Source organism: Eutrigla gurnardus (assembly GCF_963514095.1).
Source record: "Eutrigla gurnardus genome assembly, chromosome: 16".
Taxonomy (NCBI): domain Eukaryota; kingdom Metazoa; phylum Chordata; class Actinopteri; order Perciformes; family Triglidae; genus Eutrigla; species Eutrigla gurnardus.
This window is the reverse complement of record NC_139927.1, coordinates 6,157,361-6,173,907: the sequence shown is the minus strand read 5'-3', so window position 1 is coordinate 6,173,907 and position 16,547 is coordinate 6,157,361. Positions and strand designations below refer to the sequence as shown.

The following is a 16,547-nucleotide window of genomic DNA, read 5'->3' as shown; positions in this document are numbered from 1 at the left end:
GGATGAACGCTCCTCTTCAAAAACCGAAGGACTGACAGCAGGGAGGAGAGGATAGAGGGATAAGAGAAGGACGGCAAGCTGGCTGCTGCCAGGTGACGACCTTTAAAGCTCTTGAAAATCTCCTGTTTCCTGGCAGCGCTCCGCTTGTGTGCTTCCTCGCAGCATGTGCCAGTGTGATCGAGTCAAGTGTGTGTACGCTAAAAGCCAATAAGTCGCGATCCAAACTCGAGCAGACGGACGTCCTCGTATCGCTGTAAAAATCAGACGCAAAACCAAACACTCGGCGTCAATTCTTTAAAAAAACCACGAGAACCCGATCATCTAATAAGCAACATCCAAACACATCACACTCCCAGTGCACGGCAGCCTGATGATTACCTCTGAACTCACTCTTTTGTTTAGCTCTAAAGCAAACCGCCACCCAGACTACAAAGCAGCAGCACATTAAATACATTCAGTTTATCTACCGTAACTATTGGCAATCGCATATTCAGTCATTTTCTAAGCAGCTTTCAACTAATTTTCCTACAATCTTAAAGAGCCTCAAAGTCTATTTCTTCATGCAGAACTAAATACTGACCGCATCAACCCCCCCCCCCCCCCCCAAAAAAAAACCCTCTGCAACAAGCAACCCCTAAAAACTACAACAAAGACATGGGACAAAGGGACAGCGTCGACTGTCTGTCCTGCCACATTCAGCATTTTGTTTTGGCACAATTGCCGCGCAGCAGCTGTTTCTTTTTCTTGTTTTTTTTTGATGATGCAGATACTGGCATACAGTATTTGGGCATGGCAGAGATGGGCTGCCGGGCAGGGAGGGTGTACACACCGGCGAGGAAGACGGGGACGGACGGGGACTGGATGGAGAACCACAACAGAAAACAATGGAGGCTGACTACAAAAAAAAAGTCACTTTCCAGTATTTTCATTCAGGGGATAATAGTGGGCTTCGTGTGTGTTTGTAAATAGGATGCTAAAGGTTGACCTTTAAAACTAGCCACAACCCAACTTTTAGTTTGAGATCAGAGTCAAGGTCATCCAGGTCAGCCAACGATGCTGCATTTTGAATTGTGCGTGCTTGTCGGAGACTCGCCGTGGGAATTTGTCACAATCCAATAAACACGGAGGTTCCAACAAACAAAGGTTACGCAAATTCAAATGTCCAGCTTCTGTGCATCTCTGAGAACTCATTTTCCCATCATGGCTCGGTCCTGAATTCAGTTTCCACATGCCGTTTCCATCCTCCTGTCATTTTTCAGCCGACGGTGCTCATAACTTGTATCCAACGCTGTCAAACTTTAGAAACCACGGTATTCTTCGTATCAGGCTAACCGACGTGTGAGTGTAAACAAAACTGCCTCAGTCCAACGTGCGTTTACATTTGTCCTCCCGTAAGACAGCTGTTGTTAAACGTGGCAGAAGAGTGAAAAGCAAGAAAGCTCTCGGCTTAAAATAGCCGACGGCGGTGAAATTTAGTGGAGGGATACGGGAATTCAAACACTTCCGAGTGAAGCCTCTGCCGTATTTGTGTTTTTTCCACTTGAATAGCCAGCATTCCTCTCGCAGCAGTCACAAATATTCTCGCCGTGATAATCATCCAGGCCCTCACTATATATGTGTATATGCTTCCTTCCAGCCTGAAGGAATTAATTTTGGGATGCTGCTCTCAGACGATGACTCAGGCTGGCGTGTTCATCCCTGAGGAGATGTGGGCGTTGTAGCGGTGCGTGCCTGGTCTAGATGAAGTGCATTGGGGGGGGGGGGTTTCCGTCAGATCCACCGTCCGGATCCCTGTGCACGCTGCTTCTTCCGCCTCTTGCACACATAGTAGACCGGGAAAACGACCAAACCTGGGGACGGAGAAAAGGTCAATGTAGGGAGGAAGGCAGAGGAGAATGACGGCTCAAAGCTCAAACAATCCCTTTTTTCTAATGAGCCACATTTAAATGAACAGCTCGTTAATGCCAGTCATGAATTATCTGTTTACGTGAAGCTCTGATGAGTTTTCTGTATGGATTTGATTTGATCGCTCCATCACCGCTTACAGATTCGGCATATGTGAAACTAATTGAGCGGAAAAAGAGAGCGGCGCTGATTCTCTTAACGATGGAAAATAAATGTGAATCTGCCATCGTTAGCCCACAGCGGCTCATCTGTCAGACGCACACACACACGGGGAAAGAGATTAACACTAATTACAGTTCAGCCGAGGCATCGATAGTTCACAGCGCTGTCTGACAGAGAGCTGGATGATATGACTAGTAAATGTAGTTTCTGGAAGTGAAAGCCCGTCATCCAGAGAGCGATGGAGAGTTTACATTCCTCTCTGCGTTGTTTTGTTAGCACAGACCTGTCTATAAGTCTGTCTACGCCTCTCTCTGCAGCGTCACCCTGATTATCGTGCGTGTTCATGTGTGTGATTGTGTTACCTATCACCAGGGCGAGAGCTCCGAGCACCACGACCAGCAAAATGACCACCGGAGCGATCAGCACCTTAGTGGCTGCGGAGAAAAACAGAAGAATTAGACGAGTACATGTTCCTTTCACGTGGAATAAACATGGCATGACTCAAAATGTGTTACATTTTATTTAAATTTCAATGCGTCGCTGCTAAATATAAGATGTTTGGCCTCCAGTGCATCAAATTGACTGTAAAGGACGCATATTCTAGTGGAAATCGTCTGTCTACATTAAGATGTCCTCTTATTACATGCAGAATCTGCACCGCTAACAGGCCATGGCATGAAGACAACGACAAGAGCCGTAACAGCTAAGTGGCTCTCGTTAAGCGACAAATTAGCTCCCAGTTGAGCGGGCACCCTGCTGATTAAACTAGCTGTCGCTGTCATGGAGAGCCGAGTCAAACACATCTATCAGATCAGCTTCCTCCAGACTCGCTGGTGCATAAATGTGATAACTGTGAATGGATAATTATAACATAATCTGATATGAGGATTTCACACCTCATTATAAAGCTTTCCTCAAGGGGTCTCTGCAAGCACAGCGTTTAATAAGGACGCGTTCACTGTCATCGCGGGACGAATTCAGACACGACGTGGCTGGCTGGTCATCGTGCGAGGCGGCAACAACGCATTTTGACTCCAAGCATTTAAATCAAATCCTTCACTCGCTAAAAAGTGTGCTGTGTCTCCACGCCCGCTCTAATCTACAATTATAATCCACAGCTGAGTGCAACATGGTTATTTTGGGACGCAGGAAATCACTTACTGAAGCAGAATTACAAAAAAATAAAGCAGGTTGAGGGAATGTGGCTTAATTTAATATTCACAGCATCAATACAGCAGCAGACAACTATTTGCCATGTAAAGCTATAGAGGAATATTACTGGTTAGCACCCAGTCCTCAGATACGGCGTTTACAGCTGATAATCCAGTTCCCCCTCAGGGAAAACTGTGTAACTGTGAAAGAGCAGCTGCAATAATATAATATTCCCAATTGTATGCTACAGTGAAACCAAAGTTTTAAACGACATCACAAATAACAGAGGCATCGCCACAGACAGTCGGGTTCACCCTCTGGGCACCATGAATATGAGATTTCACTGTGGAACAAAAAGGGTGGAAACAACCGACCAAAGTTGCCACTAGGATGGTTAAAAACACACACACACACACACACACACCTACTTACCACAGACCGACCCTCTAATTAGCCGTCTCACATGAGGTTTGTCAGGTAGATAACGATACTTGCATCCAAACACGCTGAGGTTGGACGTGTGATCCCCGAAGAACCTGACGGAACATTTAGCATGAAATCAGATTGTCAACAAAAAGTTGTTGTTTTTTTTTTTTTTTAAAGGAAATTATTCTAACCGTAGGTGTCGGTAGCGCTCTCCACAGCGGTAACAGAAGTTGGTGTTACACTGCGTACATGTCATGTGGTCACATCCCTCCGTACGCTGGATATGGATCTACAGAAGCAAGATGGAAAAAAAAAAAGGTTTACATAAACACAGATTAAAAGCTCCTTTCAGACTCAGCTTATTGTCAAAATGGGTGCAATTTCCCAGGCGCCTCAGCATTAAAATGCACCGCCCATTTCCAAACATGTGGTTCAGCATCACGCTCACGCGCGTCTATTGAACTATTTGAAAAATGCACGCGGCAGCACGCTTAATGGAGCGCTTCTATTCGGCTGCTGAAAACCTTAACTACGAACCGGGGCGTTTAAGTTCAGCTGCTCTCAGCCTCTTCTCCAGAGAGAAACACAGCGTGACACCAATTTGCTGGCGTCACAGTCAAACGAGATCGTCTCCGCCCGCTACCAGAGCAGAAATCCAGAGTCACCGGCGAACACAAATGGAAAGTGTTTGTGGCTGCGAGGGAAACGGTTCCTTCATACCGGTAATTAGCTTAATCTATGTCTTCCTTTAGTCATCTCCTGACAGTCAAATTAGATATTGTGTAGTTCGGAATGAGACCAGGCTTCCTTTATGACGGCGAGAGATGCCAGTGAGGCTGCCAGATTTTTGTTTTTGTGCAGCAGAGACGTGGTTTCTTTTGTCCTGCTGTTCCACACGCGCTTCAAATCTCAGCATCTGTCTGCTTCTCTGCGGCTGCCCATCCGTCATCGTGTTTCTCTTAGCCTTCATTGATTAATTCATCGACATTGATTCCACCCTCCATCAGTCAACCCTCGCCCCATTAACCCACGTCCGCCTCGCGCGGTGGTTCAGCATTCCCCTGGCCCGTGTTGTTGTTCGACAGCAGAAAAAAGAAGAAGGAGAATGATAATCGCACCCTCACCTTGCACCGTGGACACTTCTGGGCGTTTCTCTGTCCGTGCTCTATGACGCTCGCCCAGCTCCGTAGCAGCTTGTCGCCTTTCTTGTAGTCGCGACATTTGACCCCGTTGTGCCACGGCGCGTGGCATTTAAAGCACCACACGAACTGGCAATTGCTACACTGGATCTACAGCAGGGACAGAAGACAGATGTTCGTTTTACACACACACATACAGTATCACCTGTAAGTGGAAATTTCATTTTCTCATGTAATTCCCTTGTGTTTCTGTGCTGCGTCGCAGCCGTCGACGTACCTTGTACTTATGCTCGGAGCGGTTGTGGTTGTTCCCCTTCAGTGAGGTGAACTGGCTGCACTGGGGGCAGGGCTTGGTGCTCGAGTCCAGCTGACTCAGCTCCAGAAAGTAACGGTACTTTGCCACGTCTTCGCTGGCTAAATGAGAAATCACCACTCCCTCCTCCAGGTACCCGCTGCACTCTGGGATTGGACAGCTGATGTAAGATTTGGCTACTCGCACCTGGGAAACATCACAGAAATCAGATTTCAAATGGATTTCAAGCACATTCAAAGGTTTAAAACGAGGCAAAGCATGTTAAATATGTAAATGTTAATATGTCTTTCAACAGCACCTGCTGCACAAATGAGATCTGGCTCTGGTGGGTTTCAACTATCAGGACCAAATCGACGCTGATGGGAAACGGTTAATAATTCACCCGAGCATAGAGGGGCGTAAAAGGTAATGAATGGAAGGCTGAAGGAGGCAGTGGAGAGAATGGAGGTTAATATGTATGAAAGCACACACAGACACACGTTAGTTAGTGGAGAGACCAAGTGCTCGGCGGTCATTCATAGCAGACCGGTCACTGAATCGAACACTAAATAACCGTAACATCACATGCATTACAGAGCGGCAGGGGACACAGACGTTTTAAAAATATATTAAATTAGGCAAGTGTGTGTTTCAGACTATCAGAAGTATCAGACTTCCTTGCTTTCTCCCAGGTAAGGCTGGGCGATTTAGCCAAAAGCTTCTAACCCGATATCGATCGTTTTATCCAGATTATGATAAATGTCATGAGATAGCATGTTTTCTTGTCTTTAGATACATTTTCTATGTGATATAATCAAATGTTAATGTTTGCATACGCCTGTGTGAATTAAATACTCAACACGTGAAAAGTATTGACTCATTTCATCGAGAACTTCAGTGCAAAAATGAATATTTTCAAGTGAAGTAAATGAGTAAATATGTTCAGCTACACACCGACTATGTTTACAAGCAGGAAACGAGGTCATTTCTTTCCCAAATAAGGTCGCAGGACCATAAATGACCATATTGAATTATTAGCCCCGCTCCCAGGGCATCCTTCTCTCTCTCTCTCCTCCTCCTTCATATTTCCTTTCTGTCTCTTTCTCCCACATGTTCATGTATTGACATGTGATAAGGTATTTACTCAGTATGTGTGTGTGAGAAATGATAGCAGACAGAAAGCAAATAAGAATGGAGTTACACCCAACATCCTCTACAGCACACACACACCCACAGAGTAGAAGTCCTGTCACATGATTATAGAAATGTATCCTGTGAAGGGCATTAGAGTTTAAGTGCATTGTTGCCACAACACTAAACACAGCGGTGACCATTGCCAGACTGGTCGGACGGGTTACGACTGCTGCCGCTCCATTTGTCTCTCACACACACACACGTGTCACCGCCGCGTGTAGCGTTTCAAAAGGAGAAACATAATCCGGCATAAAGCCATGAACACGATTAAAGCAGTAAATCAAGAACGTTTACAGCTAAAACGACCACCGTGTCGTGTCAGAATGCAGTGAATGTGCAGTCGTGGTGCGGCGACTTTCACAGCAGTCACTCCCAACTCAGAGTATTTATAGCCTGAGGTGTAAAAATAATAATAATTATGATTTGATTTAAATATATATATCCGCATATTTGTACTAGGGACGGAAAGTAACAATCAAAATCTAAATTGTTTTGGTTCAGACTCTTACTATGTAACTAGTAAGCTGCTCATCAGACTGAGTAACACATAAACAGCACATGTTAAAGAGCTGCAGGAATGAGTGATGCTAAGTAAGCATTTTTTTCATTTAAAGGGTGTATTGAAGGCGCTTCTTGTTACGACGCCTGAAGCACTGAAGATTTTAATCTTTTGTTCCATGATTTAAAATAAGCAGATACCCCTTCACATGAATTTTAAAGCTGTTACGTGTCTTTAAAAAGGCGTTCGTCCCTGCAGCACTCTGTGGAGAGATGCTTTAAGGAAAGTTAGAACGTGTGAGGAGAGTTAACCGCGTTAGCTACAAGTAATGGATAATAAAACAAAACGGTGTTAAATAACACCCGGTTCATAAATCATTCATGGGAGCATATCTGGAACATGGCTGGGGGTGCTTTGATGTAGAGAAGCTCATTTTCCCACTAAATCTAAAACACATCTACAGAAAACAAGTCTTTATTTCCAGATACTTCATCCCCGTTTATGACTTTTAAAATGAGCAACACCATTGCCTTGGTATGAGGATGCAGGTAAATAACAAGGAAGTTACTGATTTAATCCTTGGGAGAACAACAAAACCAAAGTGCAATGCTGCATCCATCCCAGGCCAATTGCCCAGGAGCAAGGCACTGACCCCTTCCAAGAGTCTCATCGCCACAAACACAGATTTCTCTGTTAAAAACGGTTGCAGCACACTGACAAAAAAACAGATTCCACCCACTCAGGGTTGTTTACATGACCCTTGTCTCATTTCAGTGTTCTTATCAGAGAGATCCACTTGTCTCTCCGTGTGATTATGCACGCTTTGTTATCAAAGCAAGACAATTGCTTATAGAACGCCATCAGGGTGACTGACAAACACGCTTTTATCCGCACAGATTAAAGGAGATTACAGTAACAGTCGCAGCCCTTAGCTTGTAAAATTAGAAAGCATACAGGCTCACGTAAACTGGGATTAGGATCCGGGGGATCCGACTAGTTCATGAACGAGACACTTAAAGACATCCGTCCTGAAACGCTTTAGCTCCGTTAGAAGGCAGCGACTGGCAACGTGCCTTTCATTGGCCGACTCCCTCTTTATATGGCATCTTCACTGAATAATAGGAAGCAAATGTTTCGTTCATCTATTATTCAGTTCCTTGATTTATAACCGTGTATCGCCACCAGAATCAATGAGCAGGAGCTCAACTTAAGATATATTGCAGTGCAGATAAAACAGACATGCTGTGTCCCGATTGTGACCTATATATCTGGCTGAGTTGAAGGAATGACTTTGTGATGGTGCTCGCTCTCTCCGTGCACAAACTAAAATAAACACACGGCATTCTGGGAAGTGAAAGAAACCAGAAGCGGAGCCAAGCTGGAAGGCCACACGTGGACTAAAAAAACGAATAAATGCACAATGCAAGCGGTGTATGCGACGGTGAAATCCTCCTCCCCGAGGTGAAAGCTCTGCAACGACACGGCGACGCACAATGTCGGCTTTTGTCGGAAACCGTCCCAAATTGTTTAGGATTCACTAAAATTAGGAGACCTGCAGATGTTGGAGACATTTTAGTGAGTTAGTTTACAGGAGACAGAACATTTAGGCGCTTAATCAGATTGTTCAACGCCAGAATGCTTTGGAAGAGATAGGATGCCAAGCTTAACAGTTAAAACACAAAAAAGTGTGTGTGTGTGTGTGTGTGTGTGTGTTACTGCTCAAGGACACTTCAACCAGCTGCTGACTGTCCCAGCACAACCCCGGTTCTGGGACAGGCTGCAACCTGCATGTGTTTCATAAACCTCAGCCCTGTGGCCCCCTGGATCACGTAACCCCCCACCACACACACACACACACACACACACACACACACACACACACACACACACACACACACACACACACACACACACCGACCTGGGAGCTGACGTAGAGCTTCAGACACTCGTCGCACACGGCCTTCCTGCAGCAGGGCAACGGTGCGATGGTTTTCTCCTCCAGGCACACCCGGCAACCCTGCATCGCAGTCTCCGCGCCGGCCTGTTCCGCGGACGGCCGGCGGGCCATGTCACCGAAGGGGTCCACCAAGTCGTCCAGGGTGTACGGGGTCGGCTCGGGACTCGAACCCTCCCCTCGTCCCGCCTCCAAGTCCATCTCTGGCGGGTCGGACGCGACCGCCTCATCGTCTGTGATTCCTACGTATTTGCGCCGACTGTCGCTGGCGATGCAATACACCGCGCAGTAGACGTGCTCTTTGACGTAGAAGGACTCGCCTGGAGTGACCGCGTTGTCGTCACCGTCACGTTCACGGTGACGCTGAGCCGTAACGGTTGCCGATTCAACTCCTTTCACGTCCCGAGTCGCCAAGTCGCTCGAGGTGGGCTCGTTTTCCGTCCCGGCGTCGCCCGTCTCGCCCTCCGACTTTTCGGCTCCGTGACCGTTTGAAACGTCATTATCAACGGCTGCTTCGCGGCGCTCGCGCTCGGCGCCGCGCTGCATCCGACTGTTCGTGTTGAGACACAGAGAGGGAGATTTTGAAACCCCGAAATTCCTCCTCAAAATCTCGACAGCGCTCACTTTCCTCCTCTCTCCTCCTCCTCCTCCTCCTCCTCCTCCTCCGCCGCCGCCGTTGCAATTGTTGTTGTTGTTGCCCTTCGCATCCTTCTCCTCCTCGCCGCTCCTCTCCTCCGGCTCCCGCTCACCTCCGTCCACCGACGAGTTTGATCTGGTGACGCGGCGGCTCGCGTCTCTGACCGACCGGTCAACTTTGCCGTCCGTGAAGGAAGTTTGTGTCGGCAGGTTGCGGGACAATCTCGCCCTCCCCTCCTCGAAACTGCTGATAAAACTCGGCATTTTACTCGCGTCGGCTACCGGTCCGTCGTCATCTTCCATCCCCGACGCGACTCTCCCCATTTGGTGTGCGGCTCTCTCGCGGACGGTCCTCCGCCTGTCCACCCTCCTGTCCGACTCCCGTCCGCTACCAAAACAAAACAAAGCAGGCAGTTCGGCGCTTCCGGGTATCGACGTCAGCGTGTGGGAGAGCAGCGATTGGCCCGACGGGAAGCCTAGCGGTAGAGTGGAGGAGGCCCGGCAGATTGGCACGAGCGGAGGCGCTGGGCACGAGCGTGCAGGCAAAGAAGGCTTTAAAACGGTGGACTCCTACACTCCTACAGGCGTTTCTGAGTTTAATCACAAATTAAAACATTTTGTTTCAGTGTCAGTTTACCCCACTATGGCGTGACTTTTTAATATATGGGGAAAACAATATTTTACTCCATTTTTGGGAGCTTGGGGGTCCCTTATAGGATCCATCCATCCATAAACTCTTACTCTTAAAATATAAAAAATCTACCTTCAAGACCAGATATGTTTCAGTTTTATTTTATATGTTGCATACCCCTATTATATCACAATGTGGGGGTCACGAAGTAGTGGCGATCTGTCTCATATATCTCAAAATATATAATATGTGTGTTATAATGGGAGAAATGTGCTCATACTAAGTACCTGTATACATGATTTCACCGACAGGTTTACTCAAATAATCAGAAGCAGGGACAGAACTGGACAATAACACATAACACATTTGGTCACATGTCTTATGTCATATCCATTTGGACGTACAAAATGTGGTGAAACCCAAAGCAGCGTTATTTCTGAAATAGATTACACTAAATTAAAACATTTATCTATTTTGCACATTTAAAAAAGTCCAATATCAATTTGACGAAACAACGTTAAGTCAACGTCCATACGCTTACTTTCCCAGGTGTTTCAATCACACCTCATCAGTGGGTGAATATGCACAGTTGTTACAGGAAACGGCTCAGCTGCCATGACGACAGAACAAACGTTACCAAGTGGAACACCTTCACGTTAACGTAGTCCTGGTGTTGTATGATACAGCTGCAAGAAAAACTGTCACTATCTATGATGATTCCTCGGCTATCACCAGGCTACGTTCAGTTTTTTAAAAGTAGACCTATTACTTTTCATTGCATCACACACACACATACAAAATACTCATCTTCAGTGAAGCCCCAATACCCAGGAGGCATTTCATTCCGACAGGGAGAGTGACACTTGAACACATAAGAGTGAGAGTAATTGAGACTGACACGTTTTGAGCTCAGCTGCTGCTGGCACAACGTTTAAATGAACCAAACTCGGGCTCCTGTAAAATGGGTTGTTAGCTCGGTTACAATTCCTCATTGGTGCCATAGGGCGCCATCCACACGGTAATTAGTTTGCTTGTTCTGGCTGTGCCCAATTGATTTTACTGGAAAATGCCAACTATGTTAAAAAGCCTTTACTAGTGTGAGTCATCCGCTTAATACATCAAGCCAGAAAACCCATCAGATACTTAACGGGGAGCGCTGTTCTACATTTAACAACACTAAAAAGAAACGAGGACGCTCCTGCGGGCTACAAATAAATATTTAAAGTGCTTCCAATCTCGGGGATTTACTTCAACTCATCGACACGAGGAGGCCTTTACTTTCTCACTAGAGAGGTTTTTTCGATCTTAATTGGGTAGATGTTTCATGTTTTACTTTCAACACCATTATCCTCAGGGATTCAAACACTGAACTGAATTTACCTTTGAGCGCCGGGTGACGATGTAGGAACACCGTCCGCTCTCTGCTCTTAATGATTACCAGTATGTTTCCACGGCAAACGAACAACAGTGCTTCCTGGCAATGCCTCTGTATCTGTGTGAGTGTGTGTTAAGGTGATAAGCTGATTGTACTGCGTGTCAGGTCAGGATGTGGGATGATGTTGCCCTCAGCTGTCTTTCTGGATCCCGTTTCAACAGGTTTAGCTTCATTTCAGTCTCTTTAGGAAAGCGGATTTTCTTTTCTTAAGAACTTAAGAATACTGGAAACACTTTGGCTGGAGAACAAAGACACAGTCAACCCCAAAAGGAAATAGTTCAGACCGTTAAATACGTAGCAAATGTAAATCATTTGAGGTCACAGAGAGTTCAGAATATGACTGAGAGGTGTCAAAGAAAAGGACACAACTTCCTTCTCCACTGTCTACTTTATTCCCAGCTGTCTAGTTTATGTACAGTCAGTCACCTGTAGGAAAACCACCATAAAAGGAGAAGGAGGTAAACCAACATAGATGGTTCGAGTCAGTGGTGAACATAAACAAAATCAACCCAGAGCCACAGAGAAAGTTTGGATATCACTATTTTCACTGACACATGTTCCCACATCGACGTGCCGACAGTGTGAAAAGTCTCTTTATGTATTTTGATGCTTCTCATAACTGTCTCCGGCTGCTTAATTTAACGAGAAAAAAGCGTCTGCTAAATTCCCTAAATGTAAATGTAAAATTAAGGGAGGTAAGCTGAGTCGCGGAGTACCTCAGGGTTCTGTCCTGGGTCCTACAGTTTTCTCTGTTTGCCCTTTGCAACTGTATTTCTTTATCAAACTAACCGTTCAACAACCAATGACAATACTTGATGATCCTAGAAAACGTTATTTTAATAGAGAGATTTCTGTCTGTGGGGCTGCGCTGATATTCCTGGGTCGAGTTGAATGTGGCTTCGATGGCGACGAGGTGATGTCACACACTTCTGTGTGTTAATCAGGATTTAGCAACATTTGAATCAAAACATGACGCCAGTTGGGTCAATTTATTTTGCTTCCAGACTACTTTATGCTTGAATTTCTCTCGGGATCAATAAATATGAAAAGTTAACAACCAGTTTCAGGGGTTTTAAATGGTGTAACACTTGAAAAGATTTATCTGAATAGTTTACGTGAAGCTGAAGATGCTGCATTTTGCTAACCAATGCAAAATAGATTTTGAAAATTTGTGAAAATTCAGCCAAAAACCAGGATATACGTTTCCCCCTATTATTCATACATTGACTTAGCATCATATGATCGTAACAACTAGAACTGTATACTCTTGCCACAACTTTAAAGCTTCAAAATAGAAGGATTTGTAACCCTTAATACAGATTGAGGACTTTACAATAGCTTGACTGAAGCTTATTGACACCATTCAACAAAAACAAAACAAAAATATAAAAATAACCCTCACATTCTTCTGCAAACGTTATGTACAGACGTGCATTCTTGGACCTAAAGACGAAATTGACTGTTCCTAAGTATAAATGCCATCAAGCAGCTGTGACGATCAGCAACAAACTATTCTATCTTCAAAATGTGTTATAACTGTTGTTATAGCTGTTCATTAACAGTGTCCGACAGGTTTTACAATTTCCTTAATTTTCATTTGTGTTGAAGTCGTGGCTTTGGGTTAAGTGTTCAGTTCACCATGACGCAGAAAAGCACACCCTTACACACACACACACACACACACACACACACACACACACACACACACACACACACACACACACACACACACACACACACACTTGGGTCACATTATATATGTGAAATCCTCTCTTATTAGCGTTTTAAGTTGATCCCGGTTCCACAGTGCCAGGTGATATTGACTTGATCGATGCCATTAAAGGCGAATAAATTAACAAATAAATTCACTTTCAGTTCAAATTTGCTAATGACACAACCATCACAGCTATGGACTATGTGACCCTTTTCACAGCATCACTTCCTGATTTGAATTTAGCAAAGAGACACTTCATCTGCAGTCGTTTCATTTATTAAAAAGCTCGGTTGACAATTCAAATATAAATGAATATTGTCAAGTTAATTATGTGCTGAAGTGAAAGTGAATTTCCAGCCCTGACAGAATTGTTAATGAAAGAATTACAGACTATAGTGCAACTAATTCCCTTTCCTCCCATTCTTCTCTTATTCTCTCATTTCAAAACTACACGGCACAATTAGAAGAAATAAAACATAGTAGTCCCACTTGTACACAACATCATACATTAGTAGTCAACTAGAAAAAACAGTAAACACGGCCACATGTGATTAAAAAACGTCTAGAAGTTCAAGGTTACATTTCATCGTTTTACATTGTAGCTATTTTTATCTCCTTTACTCCGATTTCAGACTGTGTTATTTATAGAAAAATCACAAAGTTCACATTAAGGACTCTTTGAAGAGAGTTGAGGAGCATTCAACAAACCAAACAGTTCCCATTTTAAGTAGCTAGTTAGTCACACGCAGCATGAGATTAAATATGCAACAGTTTGGAAACACCTCATGCAAACACACGAAAAAAAGTTGTTTCTGTCCTCCGGAGGGCGCCTCGCGGAGCAGCGACTCTGAACGTAACCCACAAAGTTTTGTTACAAAACATGAACTGTTGAAGATATCTGGCAGAGGGGGGGGAGTGGACTTTGTAGTTTGTAGAGGGGAAGAGTCCATTCTTATGTCAGTGTTTTCACCCAGAAATGTTCCCTGGTTGGCGGAGAAGGCCTCAAACTTTTGGTCCAGTGATTTCCACAAAAAAAAAATGCAACTCATTACATTTCCAGAAAGAATCAGTTGATTTTTTTTTTTCTGAACGGAATTAAAGAGAAAACCTGCTGGGATGCAAATGTGATTTCTTTCTGGGGATTAGTGATATCTTCGCTATTTTTCCTCACATGGGAACCCGAGGAAAATGACCCGAGACCCATTATTTTTGGTCCCGGTCTGTGGCTTTCAGAAACCAGACTCTACGGATGTCCATGCGGTGGTACAGTTGGCACTTTCAACATTAACATGTGAGGGGCGAGGAGGTGAAAAGAGGGAGCTCTCTCTGGTGGAAGTTTTGTCCTCGTTAGTCTGCAGTCGAGGGTGAATGTGTGCAGCGTCGTCGGCGTCGTTTCCTCTCCTTCTTTCAGTCTTCGTCGCCCACCGGTGGTTTGGAAATGTATCAATCAAAACATGAAATAATGAATCAAATAATCAAACTTAGTTGCCTCTCTCTCTCCTCCCACTTGATGACAACAGCCTTTTTGGCACATTTTTTTATGGTGCAAAAAAAAAAAAAAATGCCAATCCATGATGAGATTCAGGTCAATCTGACTGATTGTCATTTCTGTAAAATGTGTGCGTCGTCTCTTTTTTTTCCTGCGGAAGATTTAGAACAATTCTTGTTCTAGAAAGTGGTGGATGCTGCACATTAGGCTGATTGGGCACTTGATGGAGCCTCAAGCCTTTTTTGTTTATAATCACGGATAAGGGGGGGAACTTGCCTGCCAGAAGAGATGGGCGAGTGACAAAGGAAGCTTGGCACTGAGAGCTACAAAGGGAGACTGTTGCCTGAACTCAAATCATTATTCTGGGATCGTTTTCTTTGTCACGTCCTCTCTATCTGCCTCTCCCGGTCTGTCTTAGATGAAAAGACAAAGTACTTATACAGCAAGAGACCAAAAGACACATCTGTCCCGTCTGCATTACGTAACGTGGTAGAAAACGCTCGACGCTGCAGTTAGAAAGTCTCCTGTCTGCCTGTCAGGTGTTCAGCCTTCTATTGTAAACATTGGTAAGATTCACATTAGAAATGTTATGCCGTGTGTTTGTGTGCGTGTATAGTTGTGCATGCATGTGTGCATCACTGAATGCCTGTGTACGTGAACGTGTGTGTTTCCTATACACATGTGGAATGAAAAGCATGTAAATGTGCACACAGCGCCGTCATTGAACATTCAACGTTTCCGATGAAACAACGGAATGAAACGTGCTGGAGTCCAGACGCTGACTCGTACAGAGCTCTCATCATCAACGACCCAAATGCACCAAAGAAAGGGAACCTTAGAAATAAAAAAAAAAGTCTGACATTCCTACGTCTTGTTAGTCGATGCTGCGGTTGGAAGTCCGGCGTCTGATGTGTCAGCCACAAGGAGCCGAAAGCTCCAGAGATGGATTAACAGGCTAGCTTGAAGAAACAGGGCTGCGTCTACATCTCTGACTTCATGAGTCCATGAAGAAACACGACTTTACATCCCTTTGGTTTCTCTCACCCAACATCACAAGAGGAAATAAGCCATTGGCTCCCGATTGGGTTCTTCAGAGACAAAAAAAAAAAGAAAAAAAACAAAAGCAGTTGTTATCGGAGCTGCCTGTACTGGTGTTTGACAAATGTCCCGCAGTTACTGTGCTCAACCACATGAGGCCAGTATCGAACCACGAATAGACCTAAATCCATTTAAAACAGCAGACAGGCAGAGCAGCGAAGCAATCTGAGTACTGGAGGGGAGATTTGTAGGTTGGCAGAATATCTTAAATCTTCTGTATCCCGTCTTCTTGTCCGTGTCGTAGTTTGATAAAGTAGCAGGATGTTGAGCAGTGGTTGGTAAGGCAGTGCTCCTGGATGAGCTCCTGGGTTTACTTTGACCTGAATGAGGAGGAGAGGAGAGCGTTAAACAACACTAGTGATTGAATCTGGTTTATTGCTGTACTATGAGATGTAGGCGAGAAGTGTTTATGAGAACTCTTACATCTATATTTGACGACTGTGAAGATGAAAGTGGTTTATGATGAAATGTTCTTGTCCTTGATACAGTGATTCACTCTGGCAAATAAGCTAATCAACATAATGGTCAATGAGGACATCAGAAGCACTTGTGTTATGTATTATATGGCAAAAGATAAGAAAAGAAACAATTAAGTACAAAAACAGGGAAATATTCTCTCGTTAAGGGACCATTTAATAGACTTCTAACGTACCTTTCCTGAAATGACTTCCTCCTATAGCGCTGATAACAATCTACCCATAATTTCACAAATGTTGAAATGCATTATCTCTCCGTTGACATTCCTATTCCTAGTTCCTATAATATAATAACATTTGAGCTCAAAACAAAACCGACGGCCAATCTTGATGCTGCAACAACAG

At 44.6% G+C, this 16,547-nt stretch overlaps 2 protein-coding genes across 2 annotated transcripts in view; both read right to left on the bottom strand.

Moving 5' to 3' along the window:
- Positions 1-1,086: 1,086 nt before the first annotated feature.
- Positions 1,087-9,739, bottom strand: rnf217 (ring finger protein 217). The gene is made up of 7 exons (XM_084030047.1): positions 8,688-9,739; positions 5,062-5,283; positions 4,770-4,934; positions 3,837-3,934; positions 3,652-3,755; positions 2,430-2,501; positions 1,087-1,850 (listed from the first exon to the last, which is right to left on the bottom strand). Exons 1-7 carry the CDS (start codon positions 9,681-9,683, stop codon positions 1,771-1,773), a joined length of 1,737 nt encoding a protein of 578 aa, XP_083886173.1. The 5' UTR covers positions 9,684-9,739; the 3' UTR covers positions 1,087-1,770.
- Positions 9,740-14,555: 4,816 nt separating this feature from the next.
- The window catches only part of nkain2 (sodium/potassium transporting ATPase interacting 2), a gene marked incomplete at its 3' end in the record, with an annotated part of 67,590 nt that continues 65,598 nt past the window's right edge, over positions 14,556-16,547 (bottom strand). Inside the window, exon 7 of the mRNA XM_084030646.1 lies at positions 14,556-16,046. Coding sequence (XP_083886772.1) covers positions 16,037-16,046 — 10 coding nt within the window. The remainder of the gene's footprint in view (positions 16,047-16,547) is intronic.